The 14510-nt window shown below is 45.1% G+C and overlaps 1 protein-coding gene across 1 annotated transcript in view; it reads right to left on the reverse strand.

The window, feature by feature from the left end:
* The window catches only part of CUL3 (cullin 3), a 99996-nt gene that overhangs the window by 28120 nt on the left and 57366 nt on the right, over nt 1–14510 (reverse strand). The window contains exons 8-10 of the mRNA XM_067538983.1: nt 7755–7931; nt 5762–5932; nt 4499–4606 (exon numbers count right to left, since the gene is read on the reverse strand). Of these exons, the coding sequence (XP_067395084.1) occupies nt 4499–4606; nt 5762–5932; nt 7755–7931 (456 nt within the window). The remainder of the gene's footprint in view (nt 1–4498; nt 4607–5761; nt 5933–7754; nt 7932–14510) is intronic.

Genomic DNA, 14510 nt, shown 5'->3' on the forward strand with positions numbered 1-14510 from the left:
ACTCAAAAATCTTCTTGAGAGGTAACAGCTAATTTAGACCCCATCATTTTATATATATAGTTGGCATTATGTTTTCCAATGTGCATTACTTTGCATTGACCAACATTGAATTTCATCTGCCATTTTGCTGCCCAGGCACCCAGTTTTGTGACATCCCTTTATAACTCTTCACAGTCTGCTTTGGACTTAAATATCTTGAGTAGTTTTGTATCATTTGCAAATTTTGCCATCTCACTGTCTACCCCTTTTTACAGATCATTTATGAATATGTTGAACAGTACTGGTCCTAGTACAGACCCCTGGGGGACCCACTATTTACCTCTCTCCATTCTGAGAACTAACCGTTTATTGCTACCCTTTGTTTCCTACCTTTTAACCAGTTACTGATCTAGGAGAGGACTGTCCCTCCTATCTCATGACTGCTTACTTTGCTTAAGAGCCTTGGTGAGGGACCTTTCCAAAGGCTTTCTGAAAATTTAAGTACACCATATCCACTGGATCACCCATGTCCACATGCTTATTCACTTCCTCAGAGAATTCTAGTAGATTAGTGAGGCATGATTTCTCTTTACAAAAAATGTGTTGATTCTTCCCCAACAAATCTTACTTATCTATGTTCTGTTCTTTTCTATAGTTTCATCCAATTTGCCTGGTGCTGAAGTTAGGCTTATTGGTCTGTAATTGCTGGGTAACCCCTGGATTTAAAAATTGGCATTATGTTAGCTATTCTCCAGTTATCTGATACAGAAGCTGATTTAAATGATAGGTTACATACCACAGTTAGTAGTTGTGCAATTTCACATTTGAGTTCCTTCTGAACTTTTGGGTGGATACTGGGCTAGATGGACCATTGGTCTGACCGGGTATGGCTGTTCTTAGAATGAGGTCCATTGTGTATACAAGCATCCAAAAGTGCAAAACAACCCCATTACTTTCAAATTAAGTAAGAACTGCTCCCTCAGATTCAATTTTAAATTGAAAAAAGTCTGAGACCCAGAGTCTTAACCCTCCTGAATTTTTAGAACCATTAGAAGGCACATAAAATAATCCCTTCTCTTAAGAACTCAACCTAGATAATTTTCATTGTTGAGAGGGAGTGTGTTTCTGTAGATGTTTCACCTAGTACTGTAACTCCACTGCATTTTTAGGAGGATAATTAAGGAATTAAGTTAATTTCATTTACCTGAATGAAACTGATAAGCCATGATGTCACTATTTGAGAAATCTGTCTATATATATATACATATATGAATGCCTATACTTATGAATTCCAATTTGATTTTATGAACTGTCTGATCCCTTATGTCTTATGATTGTCTTACTTTGTGCTGCCTCTTGCTACTGGTGATAAGGAGATGGGGTTGGTACTAACATCTCTATTTAGGAATAAACCAATCTTTAAAGACTATCAGCAGCAATAGATCTGCTGGAATGAACAAAAGAGCATTCTACAGTAACACCAGTTTTCCCAACTTTTCTGCAGGGGACTTCGGTTAAGAAAATAGACAATTCCGAGACACTACAGCAAGTGAACCAGGAGTTGGTAAGACTTATAAACTTATGGGATTCTCAGATCTAGAGGAAGAGCGGGGCATGCTCCCATAGCAGGGGGTCCTGTTTAACCATGGGACCAGCCAAGAAAGAAGGAAGCTGACTCCATGATTTGGAGCAGAATGCAAGACTGTACAGGAGCCTGATGAGGCATGGGAGGGTCACTGCCTACCTGAACAAAGACAGACTCGGTGAAGAAGGGTGAGCTAAAGTGAGGGGAATGGTGACAGATGTTTTATTATTTTGTCTGGATCTGTATATTTCTGTGCTATCTAAGTGAAGAGTATTCAGGAACCCTTACTTGTTTTTCACTATTACATATTCTCTGAAGAGGTGAACTATAAACCCAGCGTATCCACCAGCTGGAACTATGGGAAAGGATGTGCTTAAGCTACTGGGGAATCTGAGGGGTCATCACTGATCCTGGGGGCCTAAGGAAGCAGAGCCCCATTTCCAAGAAAGGGTAACAGAGTCTGTGGCTAGGAAGCATGCGAGAGGGGTTAAAAGAAAAGAGAGTGTTGCATCCTACTTGGGAAGCTTAGGAGCACATGGGTCCCATGTGTTGCGAACCAACACAGCAGTCTGGTGAGCGTTCAGCCAGGGGAAACTCTGCCAGGGCTGTGTGTGATATGTGCTTGAGATACATAAAGGCTATTTAGAATACAAGGGCCCCCAGATCTAGTTAGGCAAGATACGGTAAACTTATCACACACTGTAACAATGTCTTGCATAATAGCCATGAGAAATTTATGCTGCTTGGGAAAGAGAAAGCTGAAATTAACTGCTGCTGTCATTTGGCACAAGACATTTAAGTTCACCTGTTCAGCTACAGCAATACAGAAATGAGGATGCAGCCATATGTCATTAACTCACACAGCACAAAACCTTGTGGATACACACACAATATACAAGAGCCTTTAAGCTCAAATGAATCCCATGTCTGTCCAGTGTTTCAAGTGCTGTCTACAGAAAATGGGAAGATTGCAGCAATCCTTTGCATGAAATCTACACAGCTCATAGCCTCTGGAGGAGTTTTTTGTTGTGGCTCTCATTGATACATGGGAAATTGTAAATGATCTAGGTGACTTCTTCGATTTCTCTAAATAAAACATATCTGTATAATCCATTTTCAAATCACTCGCTAGGCAATCTCACTTCTTAATGAGCAGCATTAGGATTTTAAGTTGTCTGCATCAAGATGGCAAAGACTTCAGAGTGTTTTGCACTACCAGGAATATTAAAACTGAAGTGCTCCCATAAGGCAAAAAATTCATTCACAGTACTCAGATTTCTAAAATGGCTTGGCAAAAATAATGTTCAGATTTGCTTGGTGTATAAGGGTCTTTGAGTACTTGTGGGCTGATAGTATCTGGCTGTCTGTTAGCATTGTTGTCTACTGTACGTCCATTACTGTGAAATTTAAGATATTGTAAAAAAATGTGTTCAGTGAAAAGCACTTTGTTTATGAAAGTCCACAGATAAAAATATGGAGCTTGTAATGCCAAACCACCTATGGAGCAAGGTGAGCACATTCTATAGGTAGTACATCACCAGGAGGCACATCCACGTTCTTGCCAGTATTAGGAATAACAGCCTCCAGAAAACAACTCATGTAGTAATAATGAGCAAAGTGAATGAAGTGATGAAGTCTTGTAGTGTGTTTTATAGAAGAATTAAACTAACCTCCTAGTCACTGCTGTCACAGAGAACATAGATATAAACTGACGCACCTCTCTAATGTTTCAAATACCATAACACATTTTGTTTACTTGCACTGATATAATATACTGGCAGAAACTGCACCTCAAATTATTTTTAAAGAATCAGGAAGGAAACAAATTTTGCTGGTCATATGGTCAATGACTAAAAAGTGCATCATAGGTGACAGTATCGAAGATCTCACTCAGACACATTCAGATAAACAGAATTAGGAAGACCACCTGTAACAGTGCTGTGTTAGTTAATTAGTACTATCAAAAACTCCCTTATAAAAATTTGAAATATATGTTTGCCAAAGTGCTGCCATAGAACTAATCCTGTTGGATGTGCACCAAAAAGTGGATTGAGCTCATACAAAACCTTGATTGCCAAGAGGGCAGACACTCGGTTCTGTAGTCTTTAAACACTTCAAGGCATTTCATACCAATTAAGACCCAAACACAATAAAAACTAGGATGTCTAAAAAAAAACGCGACCAAAACAAAATAAACTGAAAGACTCTCTTGACAAAAAACTTGGGAAAAAAACCTTGATAAAAAATTTAAAAGGAACTGACAGAAAGTACAAAGAGTTTAAAGTCAATTTCTTTAAAAAGTGACATACAAAGCCATGACTTTAAAGTGGACCTCAGGAGCTCAAATACTAACTGATGAGTAAACATTTACTAGCTATTTGCCTCAACAAGAAGTATCTGTGTGCCACCTGCTGGTAAAGCAGTGTAACAGTTCATAAGTTTAACCGAAGCTTTTCAAATATTGTCACGTACTGGTGTATTGACAAGACTGTAGGTCCACTGTAATTATGCCTACTTTTACTGAGTACAGTCTATGCAAATACACTATATTCCTTTTACTTCATGAATTAACTTTTATTTAAATTATTACATTATGTCTTGGCATAAATTAAAGCTTTGCAATTGTCTTTGACTCATTTATAGAAGACAGTCCATGCAACTATTTAGAAGAATGCTGATGCAGTAAAAGATTCAATAGGACTTTATTCAGTAAGACTAGTATTCTTTAAGTAGTAAGTCAGGCTTCAAAAAATCTAAAGATCAAAATATTTTCCTCAGTGAGTAAGAAAAAGTTGCAAGGTAAAAATGTAAGTTAAAGGTTTTTATTTTGTTGAGAGAAGTGAGGCAATGAAGAGGAATGCAGAATCTCTCTAGTGCAGGTTTGTGTTTATAACTAAAAATAGAAGCAGAAGAAGTCATATGAATAATTCTTACCCCTGTAGCCTGTAGATGTTGCCTGAATTCATCCATTGTCGTGTTTGAGATGCTCATATCCCTGAACATTCCTTCCAGTTTAGATGTGAATTGACATCCACATTCAGTCTACCAAAAAATATAATTTGCTGTATTATAATTATAAAATGGATCTGTAAACATTTAAATCCTAAAACTTTGGAGACAGACACTGAATATCCCAGACAAACATGGAGAGGACATTTTCTATACTTTTCTTTAGCTTAGTTCCCACCCTACCCCATTTTCAGGTCTTGGGCAGGGCAATTCTTTTTTGCATGTGAGGACTAAAGCATACCCAAAGAAATACAGTAAAATCTGTTTTCTCTCATCTCTCCTTACACTAATGCACTTTTTCTAAACACTTCTTTTGAACTTCCTATCTCTTATCTTAAAGGACAGTTCTGCAAAACTGTCACAAAAAATCACCAGCACAGGCACAAACATTCACCTGTTCTTTACCATGATACTGATAATGAAAATCACAATAGTTCACTCCTCCATCCAAAAAGTTCATTTGCTCTAGACAAGTACAATTTTCCAAGGATGCTATAAGGTTATGAAGTGAGGTTATTGAAAACTTTAGAATCCACGTGGTACAGAGTGTGAGAGAAGTGAAGAAAACTATAAGAGAAGTATGTTTCCAGAGACTGGTATGGTATCACTAGTAGAATGCATATGGATGAAAGGAGGATTCATACAGAAGAAATAATACTTTGCATTTACTGGAGAACCTTTCATTAAATGACCTCAAAGTGCTTTAGGTGGTCAAGTACTATTGCCATTTTAAAGATGATGATATTTTGATTCATAAATGGTAAGCATTTTGCAGTTACACAGTAGGTCAGTGGAAAAGTTAGGAGTAAGATCAAGGTCAAACTCCTGATCTCAAACCACTAGATCATACTGCCTCACTTTCTTACTGGGAGATTGTTCTTAGAGCCACCCCCCTTCCCTCCAAAAGTTCAATATTATATTATAAAATGCCCTCTTATCCCACTTGGGACATTCAACTCTAATTCTGTAGTATTATTTATTTTTTCTGACATATAACCTTTAATATACATACAAAAAGCTGATTAATGTTTTCTTTATTTATTAAAAACTTTAGTGTGACATTTAAATCAGTACATTGTAATCAGTTTTATGCCATGTAAGTATTTATTAAAAGAAAAAGAAATAAAAGAAAAAAGCTCAATTTAAGAAGTTTGAAGGAGATAAGCTGTTTGCAGGTAGCTATCTTACCTTTAATTTAGATATCATATTTTTCTCCGAGTCATCTGAAACACTCTTGTTTGTAAGAAGCCTTCTTGCCAAGTGCTGTTTATAGTAACGTTCAAAAACATCTTTCTCTTGCATAAACCTAAATAGAACCATTGCCTTATCCAATATAGTCTCCACTTCTTGCTCTGTTAGCTATACAATAAAGAAAAAAATAATTTCTATTTTTAGTCTCCAAGTGCAAATTTCTTATACAATCAAAAGAAACAGAAAAGTAATTTACAGCTAGCACTCACAACCAATCAATGTTAGAGTACATTTCACTGTGAAACAATCCAATTATGACCCAGGACAAAGTTAGGCCTGCTCTGTACTAGAAAATTAGGTCGGTTTAACTATGTTGGACAAGGCTGTGAAAAATACACATCCCCATGTAGACAGCACTAGGTCAACGGAAGAATTCTACCACATCTCGGGGAGGTGGACTACCTACACTAAAGGGAGAACTCCTCCTGTTGGTGTAGGTAGTGTCTACACTGAAGTGCTACAGCTGTGCTGCTGCAGCATTTTAAGCGTAGACAAACCCTTAGAACGGTTTTATACCCATGACAAAACCTGAAGTTCTAATGCTAAAATACCGGATTTATTTGGGTTTAGCTGCTGCATTCTTAAGGGCTTCCTCACCACCATCTCCCGCACCACTATGCTACAAGCAAATTAAAGGCTCTCTTTTTATGATTCACACCATTAACCCAATTTGCTTCCCTTATTAGAATTCCATTCTGCCTGTGGGAAATATGATTGCAGATTAGCAGAAGTAGGATCCTTGCGGTAGCAAAACGGCCCAAAGGGCAGGGCACTCCACTCATATCAAGTAAAGACGAGAACCCAGGAGTACAAAAATGGAGAAAAGACAATGCAGAGGGGAAAAACAGTGATATACAATAGGAGAAAGTAGTCCTTTACTTAAATATCTATGAAAGCTGCAAACCAAGTAAACAAAAGTGCTGCTGAAATGACATCATTTTAAATTAAAGCTAAAACCCCATATGCAACTCATTTTACTGAGTCTGACTGTTGCACAGCCTCTGGCTAGTGCTGCAACAGCTGGACAAAGTGAGTTACATATCTGTTTCAGCCTGCAACATGAATTTTCAGATTTCATAGGATAAAATAACTTAGAGTTTTCAATTAATTTGTGACGCACTAGCAGAAATGTCAGGTATAAGGATCTAATGGATTTTCTTGCACTTTGAACACGTTAAAGGAAATAATTACAAAATAAAAAGCAAGCAATTCTGGCCAAGGCTGTCAGCCACACTTAATATATGCAACTCTCAATAAAAATGTCCTGAAACAAACTGTTTTACAAAAGCTGGGCATCTCGGTTTTGAAATGAACACAATGACCGGTGCTTCTTTCCATTATGACTAATCTTTCAAACCATCATGCTTTATTTTCTTTCAAATTAGAGAGAATCAATAAAACTGAAAAACTGGCCACTGTCTTCTTGAGTCAGCTGTAAGATCTTTTCTAAAGTAAAATCTCTTGGTTCATTATACACTTTTATTGTGTAATATTTTACATTAAGTAATACTGATCACAGTCCAGCAAAAACCAAAAACTTACTCCTAAAAGTTTAATTCTTTTGACTAGTCTTCTTCCATTAACCTGCTTTCATGCCTAAGTGCAACCCTTCAATTTGGTTCATATTGCAATTTAAGACATAAAAAAGTAAATAAGAAATGAGCAATTGTTTGCCATGTTCAAATATAATTTTTCCCTCATCCTTTGTATTTTAACTGTTTCGCTTATAAGGCTTTTGTGACAGGGAACTTGTTTACTTACATGACTAAAGCATTACACATGCAACTGCACTATGTAATAATGCATTTTTTTAAAAATATTACATACACATTAACATAATACTTGATAAAACCACAGACAACTAGCTTAGTTTAACTTCCTACTGGTTTCCACAGATTCAGTATAGTCTCACAATTGAACTTGTACTTACTCCCTTGACTCCTTTTTTCAGCTTATCATCAATAAATAATGAGAGGTACTCTGGAGACCTAGAGTTGAGGTTGAGGAAATACTCAAAGTCACCCGCAATAGTTTGTTTGAAGAGCCGGTCATTATTGAAAGATTCTTGAAGAAAGCGATCAAACCTACTCTTCAAATCCAGTAAACCCTTAAGAAAAACAGAGCATAACATTTTATTTTTATAGATGTAATACTGCTAGTAAAAGAAATTACACTCCTATATTGCATTTCAGGAGACTATAGTTAAAGTCAAAGATTCTGCTAATTTAACATTTATCTACATATTTTGCAGTATTATTCAGAATCTTTACTTCCATTTAAAAGTATGTTTCTAGTTGCTATAAATAAAATTTATAATCAGATTAACTGAAACCCCTGCAAATAAATGGACTAAAACAGATGCATTAATAAACTGTTTAATAAAGAAATATTACTAAATGCTTTAATCCATCTTTTTAAAAACTGAGCTGCTTGTGTTATTTTATTATATTAGGGGAGCATAGCTTTTTAATACTATTGTTCGTTGTTCATTCTTTGAAATGGAGTATCTAAGATAGGAAAACAGGGTTACTTACCAGTAACAGTTGTTCTTCGAGATGTGTTGCTCATGTCCATTCCAATATAGGTGAGTGCAGGCCGGCGTGCACGGTTCCCGGAATTTTTTTCCCCTTAGCAGACCCCGTAGGGTCGGCTCTAGTGCCCCCTGGAGTGCCGCGCACATGCCGCGATACATGAGGCACTGCCAACCCCACAGCCCCTTCTTTCTGCCAACTCCGACAGCGGGGATGGAGGGCGGGTGTGGAATGGATATGAGCACATCTCGAAGAACAACAGTTACTGGTAAGTAACCCTGTTTTCTACTTCGAGTGATTGCTCATATCCATTCCAATATAGGTGATTAAAAAGCAATACCTCGGAGGTGGGTAGGAGTTACCGGTGAGCTAATCTCATCAGCATGGCTCTGCTGAAACCCGTGTCCCCTCTCGCCTGCTGAACAATGGCGTAATGGGACGTGAAGGTATGCACCAACAACCAGGCGGCGGCTTTGCCGATGTTCTGTTGGGGTACTCTCTCCAAGAAGGCCACAGAGGAGGCCTGAGCTCTGGTTGAGGGCGCTGTGATGACACCCAGAAGCGGCACATTCGCCTGCTCATAGCGGCACTTGATGCAGGATGTCCTCCATGCGGAGATGCGTTGGGCGGAGACAAGTGATCCTTTCATCCTGTCCACCACTGCGACAAAGAGCTGCATCGATTTCCCAAGCAGCTTTGTACACTCGACGTAGAAGGCTGGCTTGTCCCACGTCCAGCCAATGCCATCTCCCTTCCTCTTCCAAACCATGCAGTTTGGAAAACACGGGGAGAAATATGTTGGTTAAAATGACATTGGGAAACCACATTGGCAGGAAGGCCGGGTGCGGCCACAATTGCACCTTATCTTATAGCTGTATAAGGGGCTCCAAGGTCAAGACCCTAATTTCGGAGATCCTCCCGGCTGACCAACAGGGAGGGTACCTTCTATGAAAACATGAGCACGGGGCATGAGGCCACGGGTTCAAAAAGGGGGCCCCATGAGTCTCGAGAGGACCAGGTTGAGATCCCAGGGAGGCACCGGGTCACGGACCTGCGGATAAGCCTCTCCACCCCCTTGAGGAACCTGATCGACATGGGATGGGAGAACAGGGAGTTTCCCTCTAGTGGCTGATGGAAGGCCGAACGGCTGCCAAGTGAACCTTCAACAAGGTCAGCGCCATACCCTGGAGCCTTAACCAGAGCAGACGCTCCAAGATCGCCTACCGAGGCGAGAGGCTGGGCGGAATGCCCCAGGACTCCGCTCAAGAGCGAACCCGTCACCTCTTAGGCTGATACACAACCTGTGTAAAAGGTTTCCTGCTGCTCAGCAGGAGGTGCTAGACCCACACCAGGCAGGGAATCACTCCCTCCATTGGCCACGGGGCCTCCAGGCCATGAGATGCAGGGAGTCCCGGTCCGGGTGCAACAGGTGACCATGGGCCTGGGAGAGAAGGTCATGTCGCCTAGGGAGCTCCATGGCCAGAGCGATCGAGAGGTCCAGCAGCATGTTGGACCAGTGCTGTCTCGGCCAAGCCGGAGCGATAAGTGTGACACCCCACTATCCCTCTTGGTTTCCAGTAGGACTTTGGGCGGGAGTGTGTACATGAGGGTCCCCGCCCAGCTGGTGAGAAATGAATCAGAAATCAACCCGGTCTCGCCTGGAGTGAGCAGAACCTTGGGCACTTCGTGTTCCAGGCCGACATGAATAGGGCCCTTTGGGGAACACCCCACTTTCGGAGGGTCGTAGCCACCACCTCCAGTTGCCGTGACCAGCCGTGGCGGGGTCAAAACGCCCTGCTGAGGTGGTTAGGCTCGTCATTCCTTACTCCCAGGAGATGAGAGGCAGTCACATGGAAGTCGTGTCTCATGGCAAGACCCAGAGACAGGCCGCTTCCTCGCCAAAAGTCAAGGAGCGCACCCCTTCCTGCCTGTTTCTATAAACCTAGTCATGGTGTTGTTGTTCGTCAGCACCTGCACCACCCTGCCTGTCAGGAACCAGAGGAACATCCTGCACGCTAGGCGAATAGGCCTTAGCTCCTACACGTTGATGTGCAGGAACCTGTCCTCCCCAACCCAAGCCCCTGTGACTCAGGTTGGCTGATGTGGGCCTCCCGTCCCACATCCGAGGTGTCGGAGATTAGGATGACCGACGGAACCAGTTCCCTGAACGGGATGCCCTTCAACATTGCCCTGGGCGATCTCCACCAGCCTCGGAAGGCTAGGATGAGGGGGAAACTGTGACCAGCCAGTCAGTGGGTGTCTGCTCGGCACGTACACCAAGGCCAACCATTACATGCGGGCCACTATGTGGCCTAACAGCTCTAGGTGGCACCCTGCTGTTGTCATGAGGCATCGGTGCAGCTGGGAGATGATAGAGACCCTAGCCTCGAGACGTGCTGAGGCAGGAAGGCTGTGTTCTGGGAAGTGTCCAGGGAGCCCCCAATGAATTCTAAGCATTGCATGGGGGTTAGTGTGGGCTTTTGCTTGTTTAGGAGCAGACCCAGGCTGCTGCATGTGGAGGAAGTGAGGGTCACGCCCTCCTGCACTTGGAACCTGGACCTGCCCTGATCAGCTAATCATCCAAGTAAGGGAAGATTTGCACATACTCTCGCCTCCCGTGGGCCGCCACTACTGTCATGCATATGGTGAACACCCCTGGAGCCGACGACAGGCCAAAGGACAGGGCTATAAATAGGTAGCAGGAGCCAGCCACTGTGAAGCAGAGGAAGCTCCTCTGGCTGGGGAGGAGGGACCCATGAAAGTATGCGCCCTTGAGGTCGAGGGCTGCATACCAGTCTCCTGGATCCTGGGAAGGGATTATGGAGGCTAAGGAAACCGTGTGAAACCCAAGTCGTTTGACATATTTGTTCAGACGACGCAGGTGTAGTATGGGTCTCAGACCCCCTGTTGCCTTGGTGAGCCCTAATCACCACTCCTATGTTGAGGAGGGTGTCCACCTCCTGCAAGAGAAGTTGCTTGTGGGAGGGAGGGGGTACAGCGTAGCCCCCAGAGATTATTCCAAGGACCCAACGGTCTGATGTAATCTTTGCCCTACAGGGTAGAAGGCCTGAACTTTTTCAGGACGGGGTGGGGCTGATCCAGGAGAGTCGCAGGGCAACACCCTGGGGCGCACCATCAAAACTGTCTCCTACTATTGCCCGACCCCCTGGAGGGGGAGTGGGCTGAGAACAATCTGGGGGGCTGACCTTTTTTGTGGGGTTGAAAGGGCCTAGGCAGAGGTCTTGGTCACTGCTGCGCCTGGCCGTGATCACCGTCTGGGAGTCTGAGGTGTGTACCGGACCAGGGCAAACCATGGCCCTGGAGTCCCTCCGACCAAGCCGCCTCACATCGGTCTGATTGGAGAAGAGGACCGACCCATAATGGGAGGTCCTGGCTTGATTGCTGCACCTCCTGGGTCAGGCCTGAGGGTTGCAGCCACAAGCACCTCCTTGTGGAAAAAGGCAGAGGCTATAGCATTTTCCACCGAGTCAGCAATGTCACTGGACGTTTGGAGCGCTGCCCTCGCCACCATGATTCCTTCATCCAGGATCGTGGTGAAGTCTGCATCCTGGTCCTGGGCCTCAGCAATCACCTGAGGGAGTCCCACCGTTTAAAATTACATCTCCCCAGGAGGGCCTGATGGTTGGCAGTCCTGCACTGCAGGGCTGCCTTGGAATAAATTTTCCTCCCAAACAAATCCTAACCTTTTGTTGTCTTTGTTCTTGGGAATGGAACCAGGCAGACCTTGCCTGTCCTGCAGGTTGGCTGCGTCCACCACCAGAGTTCCCAGGGCTGGGTGAGTGAACAGATACTCAAACCCTTTGGATGGCTAGAACACTTTTTTCAGCCACCCCTACGTAGGGGTGACCGAGGAAGGGGTTACCACAGGGCCTTAACAATTTTGAGGATCCTATCATGGACTGGTAGGGCCATCCTCGCTGAGGCAGCCGCCACCAGTACATTAAAGAGGGTATCAGCTTCCACTAACTCCTTGACCTCCAGTCCTGAGTTAGAAACCACCCTCGAGAGCAGCTCCTGGTATGCCCTGAAACCCTTCAGTGGCTCCATGTGGTCCCGTGAGACTGTCTCGTCCAGGGAGGGGGAAGAGGACTGCCTAGGCACGTCCTGCGGGTGCTCCCCCGCCTGCCGAAGGAGTTCTCCATGGGGTCCAACTCCTCATCCAAGGAGCAGTGACCATGGGCCTTCTCCTGTGTCGGGGCATGGACTGCACCCCTGCTGACAGGGTGGATTGGGGCCCTGGTACCATCTGGATGCCCCATTGGGCCCAATAAGGCCATTGCCCCAGGGGCCAAACTGGAGCTGACTGTGCCACCTGTTTTGATGCCTTGTGGGGTGTCAGCTGTTCCCCCTGTGGGACACCGAGCCACTAGACAGGTGGTGCCGTGGCCGTCCTTGGCCCCGGGTGCTGTGCCGCACGGGGGGCCGAGTTTTTGCTGCCTCTGACGTGGAGGACGACGAGGACCACCTCCGTCGCTGCGGGCGGTGCCCATGGACGGAGGCGCACTGTGAAGAGCTCTTGGTACCGGAGCCTTGGTACCGAGGACATCAGCTGTGCCGCTTACCCCTCGTTGATGGAGACCGGTGCTGCTCCGCAGTCCAAAGTGCCAAGCCTAACTCCGGCGACCGGGTTTCACATCGAGGCCTGCGTGGTGTGGGGTCCGTGAAAGGCTATCGGGGTTGCGCACCTCCTTGGTGCGGTGAACCCCTCGGTGCCGAGGTCTCTGACGATGACCAGGATTCTGCGCCGCCTCAGGGCGGGCAAACTCCTCGATGCTGGAGATCTGGAGCAGGAGCCCGAGCGCCGCCTGGCGGACCTCGACTGGTGACGCCTCCTAGCATGCGCTGCCTCCGGTGCTGGGGACCAATGTCGGCACTGAGAGGAGACTCCGCATCCGGTGTCGAAGCAGGCCGGCTCACCGACACCAACCTGGAGCAACTGCTGGGGGAGTGTCCTCGCTCTACCCCCGGTGGCCGTCTGGCAGAAGATCTTCCTCCCCGTACCAGGGATCTCCACCGCCCTTCGGGGGGACCCCACGCAGGCTTGCCCTGGGACACCAGCCCCTTCTTCCTCGGCAGGGGGAGGAGAGGGAGGAGGTGGCATAAGTAGGCCAACAAGGCTCTTGCCACCTGAGAACCTTCAGTGTCGACGGCGTTGGCAGGGGCACTCTCCCACTCCCAGGGGTGGCTCCCTACACAGAAATGCAGGCACCGGAGAGGACTCGACGGGCCGTGGCCGGTGCATCTCCGCCCTCGATCCTCCCCGTACCCACAGTGCAGGGGAATATCTGCGCTCCATGCGCTCTCGTCTTCGTTGGCACCGCTGCTTGGTGCCACATCGAGTCTGGTACCAGCGATGCCCTCTGCACCGAGATGACGCTCGGTGCTGAGGTGGAGCGGGATGGCTCAGGTGCTGGGCGGAGCTCCTCCATAAGAGCAGGCTTTTAACCTGATCTCTCTGTCCTTCTGAGCCCATGGTTAAAAGCCCTGTGTATCTTACATTTGTTTCCTGTTCGCTCTCCCCCCGGGCACTTAGCCACCCCCACGATCGGTGCCCTAACTCAGGCGGCCGGGACATAGCCCGGCCACTCCAAGTCCCTGAGGGACTTTTTATCTAACTGCACTACTTAACAACTACTTAAAACTAACTGAAGTACTTCGAATAACAAAGGGGAATGGCATTTGCAAAGAGTAAGGCTAGTTCCATGCAACCATCACGGGCGGAAAGAAGAGAGTGAGGGTGCCGTGGGGTTAGCAGTGCCTCATGTACCGCAGCATGTGCGCGGCACTGCAAGGGGCACTACAGCCGACCCTACGGGGTCTGCTAAGGGGAAAAAAGTTCCGGGAACCGTGTACGCCAGCGTGCACTCACCTATATTGGAATGAATATGAGCAATCACTTGAAGTAGAAAGAGTGTTTTAATGTGTCAAGCACCAAGTAATTTTATCCTCAAAATTACAAAGACATTATATAGTCCAGAGAAGGAAATGATAAACCAAATCTTAATTGTTTTTCTTAATGCCAATCCAGAGATGAGGCCCCCACTATTTTAGTCATGTGATTAAAGTCTCATGTTGTAGGAGCCACTACCATCTTGTTAGTTTTTTATATTTACTTTTATTAATTATGAATATAT

This window comes from Emydura macquarii, unplaced genomic scaffold (assembly GCF_026122565.2).
Source record: "Emydura macquarii macquarii isolate MOO-44397 ecotype Brisbane River unplaced genomic scaffold, CSIRO-AGI_Emac_v2 contig_499, whole genome shotgun sequence".
Lineage (NCBI taxonomy): Eukaryota > Metazoa > Chordata > Testudines > Chelidae > Emydura > Emydura macquarii.